The sequence below is a fragment of the Octopus sinensis genome, linkage group LG10 (genome assembly GCF_006345805.1).
Source record: "Octopus sinensis linkage group LG10, ASM634580v1, whole genome shotgun sequence".
Taxonomy (NCBI): domain Eukaryota; kingdom Metazoa; phylum Mollusca; class Cephalopoda; order Octopoda; family Octopodidae; genus Octopus; species Octopus sinensis.
Window position 1 is genome coordinate 33,648,786 of NC_043006.1, and position 15,000 is coordinate 33,663,785.

The 15,000-nt window shown below is 36.9% G+C and overlaps 1 protein-coding gene across 9 annotated transcripts in view; it reads right to left on the bottom strand.

Moving 5' to 3' along the window:
• Positions 1 to 15,000, bottom strand: part of LOC115216595 (5'-AMP-activated protein kinase subunit gamma-1) — a 764,404-nt gene that overhangs the window by 201,061 nt on the left and 548,343 nt on the right. The window contains exon 1 of one of the 9 annotated variants that reach the window (XM_029786063.2): positions 11,364 to 12,120. The exons of the other annotated variants lie outside the window; for them this stretch is intronic. Within the exon in view, the coding sequence (XP_029641923.1) occupies positions 11,364 to 11,480 (117 nt within the window). The 5' untranslated portion in view covers positions 11,481 to 12,120. Of the gene's footprint in view, positions 1 to 11,363; positions 12,121 to 15,000 lie in introns of those variants that run through there. 9 annotated transcript variants of the gene reach the window in all.

The window sequence follows — 15,000 nt, forward strand, 5'->3', positions numbered from 1 at the left end:
CTGAGATTTAATGAAACTAATCAGACAATTGTGATATAAATGTCAGATTGAATGACATCTGAAGTGTATACTTTCCATTGAAGATGGGCTTGAGTTTCTTTGTTTTAGGGGTAAGTGACAAACGGTGACCTCCCACCTGCCCACCCACCAGGAATACTTAGGTCTAAGCTTTGACATTGGAGTAGTAGGATGGGTGGGGATGGGGAGGTATCTTGATACAGCAGTTCTTTTGTTCTTTGTCATGCACCTGTGTTTTTTTTTTGTGTGTGTGTAGTGCAGACAGTATATTGGTTCAACCCTCAATCAGAGCAAAACATTTAACCAAGCATGAAGAACAAAACAAATCAAAAGGAAAACAAAATGTAATGAAATGATGGTTACAACCACCACCACCACCATGATAAGAGTATTGTCTTGTTTTTTCTTAAGGTAAAACAGTGAAATGATATCAGCAATGGTAAGAACAACAAGAGCATTGTTATTGACTAGTCTCCTAATTTGCTCATGGATATACATACATACACACATACATGTATGTATGTATGTATATATATGTATGTACGTATGTGTTTGTATGTGTGTGTAAGTACAAGTCAATTCTGATCCATTAGATTAATTTTTTTTAATTGTCAAAGTTGGTTTCTGTAATTTTAACCTGAGGAATGACTGGCACCCGGTCAGTTATGACAACCATAGTTCCTGTTGATATGACCAACAGAACTGCCTGCACATGAAATTTAATGTGGAAAGGGCTGAGCACTCCAGAGACACATGTACCCTTAACATAGTTCTCATGGAGATTCAGCATGACACAGAATGTGACATGGCTGGCCTTTGAAATCCAGGTAGAACTGGTTTTTGCCAGCTGAGTGAACTAGAGCAACACGGAATTAAGTGTCTTGCTCAATGATACAATGTGCTGTTGAGTATTGAACTCAAGACCTTAAGATCGTGAGCCAAATACACTAACCACTAAGCCAAAGACCTTTACTAAACTGAGGCTTAGAGACCATGACGAAATTGTTGTCTCATTATCAAAATTGTTTAACCCAAAGTTAGCCAAGATCAATGGCATTCCAGCCATGACCATCTGAACTTTTTTCCAGGCTTAAACTATCTTAGACTATTTTGGTTTCAAATATTGGCACAAGACCAGCAAGTTCAGAGTGTGAGAGTAAATCAATTTACATTGACCCCCAGTACATGAGTGGTATTCATTTTACTGATCCTAAAAGGATCAAAGGCTAAGTCAACCCTGGTAGCATTTGAATTCAGCATGTAAGGTCATAAGAAACGCTGCTGAGCATTTTGCCTGGCATGATACTGATTCTGCCAGCTTGCTGCTTTATATATTTGACTCATCATCATCATCATTTAATGTCTGCTTTCCATGCTGGCATGGGTTGGACGGTTTGACTGGGGACTGGCGAGCCAGATGGCTGCACCAGGCTCCAATCTGATCTGGCAGAGTTTCTACAGCTGGATGCCCTTCCTAACACCAACCACTCCGAGAGTGTAGAGGGTGCTTTTACATACCACCAGGATGAGGGCCAGTCAGGCGGTTCTGGCAATGGCCATGCTCGAATGTTGTTTTTCACGTGCCACTGGCACAAGTGCCATCAAATGTATGTCTCCTTTGTTTTTAAGAGAGTAAGAAGTTATTTTGAGGATGATTTAGTAGCTATTTCTAGCAAGTTGAATGGTAATGTAAAGGCTCTCTGATTTGCTGTTTTGATTATTGGTGTTGCAAATGTTATTGAGAATTTTTTGTTTTTGCTGTTTAACCCCTGGTCAGAAGTGACTCAGCAGATGTATGATCGATGGTATTCCAATGAACAGCTCCTTTCTTTTTCATTCAACCACAGTATATCTAGGACTACATTATCTAATGTGAGAATAACTCAAAGGCAAAATACATGCTTAAACCCCGCCTTACTCTGTGTAATTCTTCTGGCTTTCATTTAATGTTTACATTGTCAGAGTAAATAATAAGTGCATCTATTTTATGTGTATTCATGTTACTTGTACAGAAATATAGTGTATTGACATTGAGGAAGACGTGGGAGGGATAAGAGCAGTGCCACAGGTTTTCCAATCAAAATTCCAATCATTCATATCTTTCAATAAATATGTAAACATAAAAGACCTGACATTGTCATCAGAGATTGGAAACAAGAGGACCTATTCTGTTATGTGGAAGACTGAGATGTATATCTTGTGCAAAGTTAGGAAATGAGGTGACTTTCATTTATTTGAAAACCTGCAATTTCTGTCATAGGTTTCTACCTATGGTAATAATCATTGTTTTCCGATATATAGACACAAGGCCAGAAATCTTGGAATAACCGTGAGTTACAGCAACCTCAGAACCTGATATATGCACAAGGCCATCATGGAATAAAGAATAATTGGTTATAGCAACCTCGGAACTTAACATGGGCAAAAGGCCAAAAATCTTGGAAGAAAGAACATTTGGCTTTAGCAACCTCAGAATCTCACAACTAATTCTTTCATCAATCCAAAGAAGCATGAAAATGCAAAATCCACCCTTCAATAATATTTGAAACCAAAACATTAAGGGATGCTTCTAAATACTGGTTTTAAATTTTGGCACAAGACCAGTATTTTCAGGGGAGGAGGTAAGTCAATTTACAGCGACTCTAATGTTCAACTGGTATTTATTTTATCAACCGGAAAAGATGAAAAGGGAATTTGACAATGGCAGAATTTGATCTCAGAACTCGAAGACAAACAAAATGCAGCGAAGCATTTTGCCCAGCATCCTCATGATTCTGCCAACCTCTCACTATAGATGCTTCTGAATATTGCAAGGTATTTTCTCTGACTTCTGTGACCAAGTTCCTTTCCAGTGTTGGGGCCTCGTAGAGGTAATGATCAAGAATTTTGGCAATGTGTTGTGCTTGAGAAGAAAACCCATCAAGCTGAGCAAAATTGCAGTTGTGGCAGATACCAGTGACACGCAAAAAGCACCCGTTTCATTCTCAGAATGGTTGGCATTAGGAAGAGCATCCAGCCATAGTAAACCATGCCAAATCAGACTGGAGTCTGATGCAGCTTTCCAGCATGCCAGCCCGGTCAAACCGTCCAACCTATGCCAGCATGGACAACGGACATTAAATGATGATGATGATGACGATGATGACATACCACTGTGTCAATAACAATTGATTTCTAACACTGACTGAAAGACCTGGCAGAATTATTATTGGATAAAATGCTTTGTGGCATTTCTTCCAACTTTATGCTTTGAGTTCAAAATATACCAAGGTTGACTTAGCCTTTAATCCTTTTGCAATTGATAAAATAAGTACCAGTTAAGCACTTGGGTTGATGTAATCGACAGGTACCCTCCCTCAGAAATGTCAGGCCTTGTGAGTCTATAGTAGAAGAGAAAAGAATCATTATCTTCCTTATTTGTGATTATGAAAGACAGCAAGCTTGTAGAACCATTAATGCGCCAAACAAAATGGAGACCAGCATTTCTTCTGATTCTGGATCAAAATTTTGTAGACGTCAGCTTGGCTTTTCATTCTTTTGGGGTCAACAAAATACATACCGGTCAAGTACTGGGGTCAATGTGATTGACTAACCCACATCTTAAACTTGTGTCAAAATTTGAAATCATCATTATCATTATTTGTGATTCTCGGTTTAGTCCCACTGCATGGCACCTTGGGTAACTGTCTTCTACTATGACTTTGGGCTGATCAAAGCTTTGTGTGAGTGGATTTGGTTGAGAGAAACTGAAAGAAGCTTAACATATGTGTGTGTGTATATATACACACACACATATATACATACACCAGACATATATACACACACACACACATACATATGTACACTTATATACATATATATATACAAACACATATACACACATATATATACATACATGTGTATGTGTGTATATATATATGTGTGTGTGTGTGTATATATATATATATATATGCGTGTGTATGTATATATATGCATAAGCGGATGTGTCTTTGTGTCTGTGCTGGAAAACTGGTGTTGGTTTGATTACATCTCTGTAACTTAGTAGTTCGGCAAAAGGGCCCAACAGAATAAGTCAAGCTTTAAATAAAAAGTATTGGAGTTGATTCATCTGACTAAGAGATTCCTCAAGGTGGTGCCCCAGCATGGCCACAGTCTAATGACTGAAATAAGTAAAAGACAAAATATGATGTACGGTGCTGGCAGAATCGTCAACCGTTGGAAAAACACCTTGCAGTATTTCTAACAGGCATTTTACTTCCTGCATTCAAATCCTTCTGTAGTTGATAAAATAAATAGCCAAGTACCAGGATCGATGGTACTGACAGAGCCCCTCCCCTCAAAATTACTAGACTTGTTTGTACCTAAATCAGAAACAATTATGTGTGGTTGTGTGAATGTATAGCTGTGTATCTATTTCTGCACAAGCGCTTCTAGATGGGGCAAGGCTGAGCTAGCAGCCAATATGCACAAACCACCTAAAAAACGCATATAATTGAATAGACACACACACATTCGTCCATAAACACACTGACATTTATATACACACACACACAAGCCACAAACACCTACTACCTTGATACAAGTCTGACGTGGATATGTCATTTCCATGTCCTACGGGACTTCATAACCTACACTGCAGCACATAGTATATACATATATATATATATATGCATATACATACTAGGGCAATAGTGGAAGTAAGGGGGTGGTCAGCAGAGGAGCGGGAGGAGGCAGAGGAATGAAGTCTGATGAGAGATGGTTACTAGAAAAGGCAGCTGTGTTTTATTTTCTGTTTTTTCTTCTGCTTTTTTTTTTGCAACGTACAGTGGAAACTGTATCTTTAAATAGGGCTAATCTAAATTAGTTTGAGATCACCACGACCGGGATAATGCAGTTTATGAAAAGACCTAGATGGGGGGTGGTACAATATAAGTAGGTGTATCTGTGCACACACACTTATTATTCTTAAACAAGGCTATTATTGACAGTGACTTCGAAGTGTCGGCCAGTTAAGCCATCATATTCATATATATATATATACACACGCATTTGTATGCACACACACACACACACACACATATATATATATATATATACACACTCATGCAGATATATCCTCATATATCCTCATATATATATATATATATATATATATATATATATATATATACACACTCATGCAGATATATCCTCATATATCCTCATATATATATATATATATATATATATATATATATATATATATATATATATATATATATATATATTTACTTTTTTAATTGTACGTGAATATACGTAATATATTGTACATAAATACATATATTTAGACATCAACATACACATAAATTTGTGTATGCCCATCTATTACGTACACAGACACATAGGACATACACAAGTACATGTGTAATTTTGTACCAATTAATTAGAAAATATAGAGAAACAACTTGCTTTAATTAGAAAACATTGAAACTGCAATTAATGTAATGGATACATGCATGTATATGTGTATGTATATATTTATATATGCATTAATTTTGTGTATGTGTGTGTGTCCTGCAACAAAAAGTATGTGTACAGTGAGTCTCAACATAGTAGGTGTGTGATGCAGGAATAAAAAGTGTGTAAACTTTTGCGGAGTGACATTTGAAGAAATACAGAAGGGGCGACGGGGAGGGGAGAGAGAGAGAGAAAGATATATATATATATATATATATACTCTATGTATTACTCACAAGGTTAAAAAATAAAATAAAACAGATGGTGAGTAGGAGAGAGAGAGAGAGAGAGAGAGAATATGAAGAAGGTGAAGGCTATATTGTTATGTGATTTGAGGTGGGATGTTGCTGATGTGTAGACCAAGGTCATCTCTGACAGCCAAATTCTTCAATAGTTTGGAACTTGTTCGTCTTAGAGTTGATTTGGCCAGAGGCATTAAAATCGTAACCGCCCGTATTTTTTTTTTTTGTCTGTCTGTTTTTTTCAGTATGTGTGTTTCTTTTCAGCTTATTCAAATATAACTTTTCTTTTGTTATTTTTTGAAAGACAGTAGTAAGTGATTTGAAGGTAACTTAGCTTCTATTTCTAGCAAGTCAAGCGATGAGTGTGGGCGGCGCGATGTCTTTTGAGGGACGAAAGTAGTGATGGGAAGGGATGAACGAGTTAACTGAGGGAAAATGTAAACAAGAAAGAGAACGGGGGAGGGAGAAATAAGAAAAGAGAGAGAGAGAGAGAGAAAGAGTAATGTCGTCATCATCATCATCATCAAACCAGCCAACCAGCCAAACAACGAAGAAGTAAAGATACGTGCGCGAGTTCGCGTATAAAATGTGTATGTATGGCTGTATGTATGTCTGAGTGTGTACACGTCCTTCTCAGAAATACACAGTGTGTGTGTTGACCAGGCAAAGAATTAGAGTAGTGTGTTGAGAGAAAAAGGGAGAGAAAGAAAGAGATAGAGAGTAAGTGGGTGAGAGAGATGCCATAAAAAGAGATTAGGATGAAGGAGTAGGTGGGAAATAGCATTAAGAGGCGTATGGAAGTAAATGAGAACTAAACACGAGAGAAAAGAAAGAGATTGTGGCATAAATATAGTTGTGGAGAGAGAGAGAGAAACTTACATCAGTAAAGAAGAAAAGAAACAGAGTGTGACACAGATACAGAAATAAAAGAGAAAGTTCCTAAAGGGAGTTAGAGAGAAGCTAGAACAGAAGAGAGAGTAAATAGAAAGCGTAAACGAAAGAAAAACAGAGAGAGAGAGAAAGGGAGTCATAGAGATAGAGTAAGAACAATGAGTTACAGAAAATGACCGTTGATATATACAGAGCTAAAAAAACAAAAAGAGAGGAAAATAGAGGGAACAAGTGCTAAAATATAGGATCTATGGAGCCCAAGCATGGATAGTCTTGACCGTGAGGCTAAAACGAAGTGAAGAACTAAAAGATGGAAGTGAGAAACAGAAAAGATAAAAGAAATATATGATAGAAAAGAAGTGAAAATAAGTTGACATGAAAAAGAAAAGGCAGTAAAGCGGTAAATGTGACATGGAGGGGAATGTTACCCAGAAAATAAGAGTGAACACAGCACTTGACATGGAATACTTGGGTGTAAATAAATAAGTGGAAGGAACTCATTTATCCAGTTCCAATTTGCAAAGATTACGATCTAAATTTGCCCATTTTCACTTAATGTCTGTTTCCATAAAGTTGTTTTTGTAATGTATGTTGTTAATGGTGTTTTGTAGCCTTTAATCATCCCTACTATCAAAGACGTTCCAACTATGACAGACCAACCTGTCGTTTTGTATAACTAGAACATTTGGATAACTATTATCCGAATGTGTCATTGGAGGGATGTTTACTGCTATTTCCAACAATGTCGAGGGACCGTACAAACCCTTTTTTGTCCGCTCGGAGCTTTTTTAAAGTTGTTTAACCCTAAACCAGCTAATCACGCAGACCTCTAACCAAAGACATTCTAGCTGTACCATATCGTTTTCTTTTTATGGACACGCTATATCCAAGACTACATTATCCGACGTTTCACCATTTCCTTCTTAAAAGCAACAAGATGAAAAAGGAGGGAGAAATGGTTGGCATTTTTAGCAAGTCGAATGATCATGCCAGGCTCCCCTGTACGCTAAGAAGTTATTTTTTTTTACTTTTACATTTCTTGGCAGCATCAAGGGTTTCATGTTTTGTGGAACAATTCTCTACGCCATCATTTCCGAGCAGTAATTTATTGTAAAATAATACAATATTTTCAAGGCTGTAAAGAACTCCAAAGATTTTAGTTAATGGTTTCTTCCAGAGTGCTACCGACATCGATTCGATTTTCATTCTTTCTTGAACTTTTCTCTCTAATCTGTGAAAATGATCAAAATTAATATTTTCTGTTTAAATTTTATTCTACATTTCATAACAGGGATGTTTATGAGATAGTTTTAAGATTCTGTTGGTAAGTGATTCGGCATGAATTTAGTCTCACGGGTGCCAGATTAAAGAGTTTTTATTGCATAAGTGAGAAAGGAAAACAGAAAAGCAAAAACCCATTAAAGATGAGCTGTGACATTGAATTACAAAAGGAAGAACTCTGAAGACGGATAGATGAGCGAAGTTACCCATCCCACTATAAAAGAAAGTATGGAAGCAGAAACGTGGTAAAAAAGCGTATGTGGCATACGCGCTTTGCAAAGAGGTTAAGTTCAGATAGAAAAAGATTAGAAGGAATTAAAATACTTGTTTAGTTACCCAGATCAACCTTGGTTGAACAGACAGACACCTATGATCTAAAGTAGAGATTCTCAACCATTTTTTTATACCTATGGACCCCTTCTGATTCCTAATTTATTTGGGCGGACCCTCATAGCTATTCGATGTTTAAAAAATCCTATTATATTTTTAGAATTAAATATTATTAGGAATTGTATTTAAAAAAGTTAAAATATTTTCTGTAAAACCAATTTATTGGGCATAAATTTTAACAACAAAATCTTGTGTGGACCCCCAAGGGTCATATTAACGACCCTGGGTGAGAACTGCTGATCTAAAGCGTTGAAGCAGGACCATCTTGACTTTACGTACGATGTGTCCTTCCTTTTTTTAAGATGATACAGCGCGGATTGAAGGAGTCTGGTTCCTGTTTCTAGAGTAGAGGCACCGTCGCTGGCACGATTAGAGATTTCGTGAGTACTGTGGGATCGTTGAGTTAGAAAAATTGTTGACATTACAAAAAGAACAGGATTAAAAAGAAAAACTGTGACACAGAAAACGAGTGACTAAGAAAAATGGTAAAGATAAGAGTAAGTTAGCATTTAATACGTAGAGAGGAATGAGTGGAGCAAGAGTTAATATGAACAGCAAACTAAAGTGACGGAGTTAAAAAAAAAAGGTTACTAAAAATGGAATGGAGTTTTAAAATCCTTACTTGCATAGGTGACTAAGCACTTTAAAACTTACAAATTGAAATGTTGACAAAATTTTAGTAGATACACATTTTTGAGTAACATATATACACACATGATGTATGTATATATGTACACATGATAAAAATAGATACATATATCATCGCGTGTTATAACTTGTTTGACATAATATTTTGGCAATGTGTCCCTGATTTTGAGATTGTCATGAGGTCGTCATTTAAACTAAGCTATTTTATGCCATTCTGTTATGTTCTGTACGTAAGAAAATAACATTTCTCTATTATGTAGCTGAGTAGATTGTGATTTTTAACTGAATGGTTATCAATCGATAGAAATTATAGACCTGTGGACAGTGCCGTCTTCAGTATGGGCACAAGGGGCTATTACCTGAGGGTTTAGAGGTCCAATTCTAATTTATGTATGTTGTGGATTGCTGTCAATAAATAAATACAAAAGGGTCTACGGAAGTGGTTCTCAACCTGGGTCCATCTGATCCTTAGGGGTCTATATATAATTTTGTTGTTAAAATTTATCTGTAATATACAAAATATTTTAACAAGTTTCTTTTTATCCAATTCCTAATTATATTTAATCATTAAAAATATTATAGGATTTTTTTTTAAACATCGAGTGGTTATAAGGATCCATCCGAATAAAATGGAATGAAAAGAGTACTTTAAAAAATGGTTGAGGACCACTTATCTAGAGCACAGGGACCTATAAATCCTAATGTGACGGTCCTGACTGTGGTATTAACCATTCAACGTGGTACCACAGAAATACACCTTGATCACATTCTCCGATTACGCGCGCGGTGGGAATAATTCCTAGCTCATCGTTTTTCAACGGATCTTCAAACGATGGCCATTCCCACAAATCACATTTGGTGTTGTCTTCACGACGTTCTTGCAAAATATATAATTATTGTACAGCAGGAAATGGGGTCGTTGACAAAGAGGGTGTGAAAGCTAGAGATGGTTTGAAAGAGAAGTTGAGCAAAAGTAAGTGATGGTGTGAGCCAAAGTTGGTTCCAATGAAGCAAAAATATGGTGTGAGGGAGAAGAGAAAAAGTACAGCAGATTCAGCGAATGGGAAGAAAAAAAACAAGGGAGGTGTGACATGGAGACTTGGGTAAATTGAGAGAAAAGAGCAGAGCTAAAGAAGGAACGGTTAAACGAGATAGAAAGAGATGAATGAAGAAAAGAAAATATATGAAGAAACGATAAGAGTTAGTTAACAGGTGGTGGTGATGGTTTTATTCAGTTGTAAGCCCTGATTCGAGCAGACCTGTGGTAAAAAGCGTCCCGACCGTGACTATCTCATTTTTTAAAACAATATACATAACACTCCATTATCCAAAGTGTCTTCTCATTTCTTTTGGCTGCTATTTCTAACAGATCGAACAGCCGACCATAGATTACTTCGTTGATTCGAGCAAAAGATAGAGTCTGAGAGAGAGAGGGGGGAAGGGAGAGTGGTTGAGAGAAAACGAGAGAGAGAGAGAAAGCGAGGCGGGGGGGGGCAGAGAATGAGTATCAGAGAAAATGACAAGTTTAAGAAAGATAGGATAGAAAAACGAGAGAGAAGGTGAGGATTGAATTTGCAGAGAAGTCTTATCTACATCAAAATAACGTAAAGAGGGATACAGGCCATCACAGCACCGTCTCAATAAAGAGAATGTTTTAACCTTTTTTTCACCGCGCCAGGCAAAATGCTTCGCGGTATTTCGTCCGTCTTTCTTTATGTTCTGAGTTCAAATTCCGCCGAGCTCTTTGCTTTTCATCCTCTCGAGATGGATAAAGTAACCAATTGAGCACTGAGGGCGACATAATCGACTTACCCACCTCCCCCGAAATTTCTGGCTTTGAGCCAAAATTTGAAAGCAATAATGGGGAAATTAGTTATTAAATATCGGATATATTTTTCTTGTTTATCCAGCACTGCTGGTGAATACATAGTGGGTTTTTTTTTTTTGCGTGTGTGTGTGTGTTTTACTTTCTACGTTTATATAGAACTGGAGTGAAAGTAGACCGAATAGTAAAATGAAAGAACCGAAATACCAAGAAAGAGAGAACGAGAGAAAGAAGAAAACTACGCGAGTTTGAAATAGCGAAATAAAAATAACCCATGACTATACATACATACGAGTGTAGAATAGAAAGAAAAAGCCTGTGTGAGGCTCATATATATATGTGTATGCGTGTGTATACATATGTATGTTTGCGTGTATATACATATGTATGTATGCGTGCATATACATATGTATGTATGCGTGCATATACATATGTATGTATGCGTATATATATATATATATATATATATATATACACAAACGTTTGTAAGGTGATACAGGTGGAGGGAAAGAAAGATGGGGTGAATGTGTAATGCTGAATGAGTGTTAGGTAAGGTACTCAGTCGAACTTACTGGTGATGATCCCCTTCCATAGCGCTGGAAATGTGGTGGTTCCTGTAAACATCCACACAGAATATCGTGTACCTGAGACAAGCACTGGTTTAACTTCTTCATCAGAACACTAAACATTAAGATTAAGAACCGACTTGCTCTGATAGTTCTTCCTTTTTGTGACTGTCCCTTCCTCTCTTGTCGTTTCTTTATCCTCACTTAATGAACTCCTAACTTTCTTTCACGTCCTTTATATATATCAATCCAGCTTCCCCCAATCTATCCTTCAAATCAGTTTGTTTTTTTTCTTCTCTTCTGTTCTTGTTGGGTTTTTTTTCCCTTTCAGTTTTATCCGTTTTCGTTTCTTTTCGTCTGTCTTTTTCTCTTTATTTGTTTGTCTTTCTTCATTTCTTCAATTTCACTTCGCCCGTCCCGTCTGTCTTTCTTCCTTCTTATCGCTTTTCTGATTTCTTTCCCATCGGTTTTCTTTCCATTTATACTTTTCCCTCCACTACCGTCCGTCTTGGCTGGTGACGATAATTACGCACGTTTGCGTGTGTGTAAAGAGAGAAAAAGCGATGACAATAGTAAAGTTGCTATGCTATGCTACGATATACACCATTTACTCATGTAGATCAATGAAATTAGTTGATATTACATTACAAAATATCGCCAGCAAAACACAGAGGTTAGATACAAGTGTGTAGTAATAAGGAGGCTTTTGTGCTTAGCTTTGGCATACGGTTGGTGTGGTATTAACTGTTGCTGGTGCTGCTGCCGCTCCCGTTTCTGGCTAATTGTTCGACACATGGAGATTTTGAGGTAAATATTTACAATTTCTGATGTTGTTGCAGAGCTTAAAACACGTGATGGGCGATGTTCAAGTGTTGACTACATAACTTTGTTCGTGTGTGTGTGTGTAAATTTATGTTAAATGTATATTCTTTTACCAGTTTCAGTTAGTGGGCTTGCGGCCAAGCTAGAGCACTGCTACAAATCGACTCCCGTAATTACTTCAGGTTGCTTCTTGTCTCATTGATCTTTATTTATCGAACTGCTAAGTTAGGGCATAAAAAGGCGGCAAAATTTCGATATAAGTACCATAGATCACGAAAAAGGGAACATAAACAATAGGATTAGCACTTGTCTCTTTGATCTCTATTTCTCGAACTACTAAGTTACGGGACAATATAACGAGGATCATAGTCTTTCTACTCCCTCCCACTCTCTCTCTCTCTCTCTCATACACACACACGTATTAGATACGTATTTTCTGGGCGTTTAGTACACAGTCCCTGAATATAGTAAATTCACTCCAAATATAAAGTTTACCAAATGATATAATCATGGATCATAACGGGAAAATATTTCTAACATTGCAATTAATTGTACCATAGGATATTAACAGTGGTGGATGGCTGGATAATAGGACGGTGAAACAAAAATGCATGAATATTGAAAATCCATTTTACTAAAAAAGTGTTTTGTTTTATGTCTGTTCTAGCAGTTTCATGACCATCAAGAGAAGGTATCGTCACCATGTTAGTAGTCACTCACGTGCGTGTGTGTGTGTGTATGCATGCATTTGCGTATGTATGTATGTATGTATGTATGTATGTGTGTGTGTATGTATATGCGTATGCATGCATATATATCTATGTATGTTTGTCTGTGTATCTCTCTTTCTCTCTCTATCTATCTTTATATACATATGTATCATCACTCTCCCTTTATATATCCCTGTCTGTCACTCTTTATATATATATATATATATATATATATATATATGTACGTACGTATGTACACGCACACATATATCAGGGTGGCTGGTGGCATGTACATAAACAGTACAGACAGATACAGGTCTATCAAATCCCATACAACAAATACTTGGTTCATTAAAATTATCTCCACCTTTAGACGATTAGTCACAATTACTAAGAGACAACTGAGACCAGCTGCATATGACAAAGGGAGTATTTCTCTAAGATCTTTTAGTCTAATTTATGCAAACTATCTAGATCATAAATGTATTTCGCTCTTTCCCTGTTTACGTTGAAGTTGCTACAGAAGATGAGGTAGTACAACTGTTGTGCTGATGATGCCCACTAAGACAGAAACATGTGCCCCCCCCCCACTGTCATGCTATCTCCAAACTATAAGCTTTATCCTTTCCTTCATGGCGTTTAAACTTTGGAGAATTCTTGAGATTATCTCCCTTTCTCATATTGTGCTGGTTCCAAGTGCCATTTGGCAACTGACACATCCTTTAGAAGTGATGGGAATAACTAGAGAATTTTTTATAAATCTAGAATTTATGCAGTATGTATTCAATGTGTGTGTGTATGTGTGTGCATATAGTCATTATTAGTTTACTGTCTTGTGGTTTGGGTGTTGCAAATGATTGTGAGATTGTGATTTCAATTCTTGGACTTGGCAGTGTAATGAATTCTTGGACAAAACACTTCATTTCACATTCTTCCTGTTCATTCAGCTGTAAAAGAGTGAACCTGAGACAGACTGGCGTCCCATTCAGGTAAAATGTTGTGATCTCAGGCACATATAAACTATGTTAACCAAGTAACTGGTCCTATGACACCTAGAATTTGAGACACTATTGTCCAGAGGTTGATGATGATGATGATGGTGATGATGTATATTGAAGTAAATTAAAAATTGTCCCTCAAGTAGAAGTTCAAGATGGAAATAAACTACAAGATAGAAGATTGTACCCCTCATCCTCCCGGTAACCTTAATTCCATCATTACACTTTGGACAGTAGTCAACATCTTTTAAGCACACAACCAGAAACATGGAGGTGCAGCAAATGATGCAGTACAAATTTGTCTCAAATGTCCTCTCAACGATTAGCCAGAGATGATTTTTAAAATGAGAATATTTGAAATAAACTTGAGTGCTCTCACAAACAAGAATACTAAAAATGAACTCAACCGCTCTCAAAAATTAAGTAAAAAATAGAAACAGGAAAAATAATCCAGAATCTTTGTCTGGTACAATCCCAAAATCTAATCTGTTTGAGCTAGTCATGAGGCCAAACATCCTTGAAAGTTTCATCCAAATCCATCCAGCAGTTCTTGAGATATCTTGTCCATGGACAAACAAGCAAACAAACACAACTGAAAACAATACCTTTGCCTTTGCTAAGGTAATAATAATGGTTTCAAATTTTGGCACAGGAATTTTGGGAGTGGGTACTAGTCAATTACATTACCCCCCAGTGTTTAACTGGTACTTAATTTATTGACCCATGGAAGGATGAAAGGCAAAGTTGACCTCTGCAGAATTTGAACCCAGAATGTGCAGACAGACAAAATACTATTAAGCATTTTGCCCTGCGTGCTAACAATTCTGCCAGCTTGCCACCTTAATAATAATATCTTTTATTGGCCACAAGGGACGAAGACATGGAGTACAATATTGAAGGATGAGTTACAGCACACACACACACACACACACAAAAACCATAATATTAACACTAGTTTATTTATTTATCCAAATCACCCCACCTACCTGCTAATCAAATATTTGCATGTATTACCTTACACTTCCGTTGATCTATTTTCCAAATAAATATCTTCTTTTCTTTTCCTCTTGACCTTGATATGATTGCCATCATCATCACCATTGCTTTGAGCGG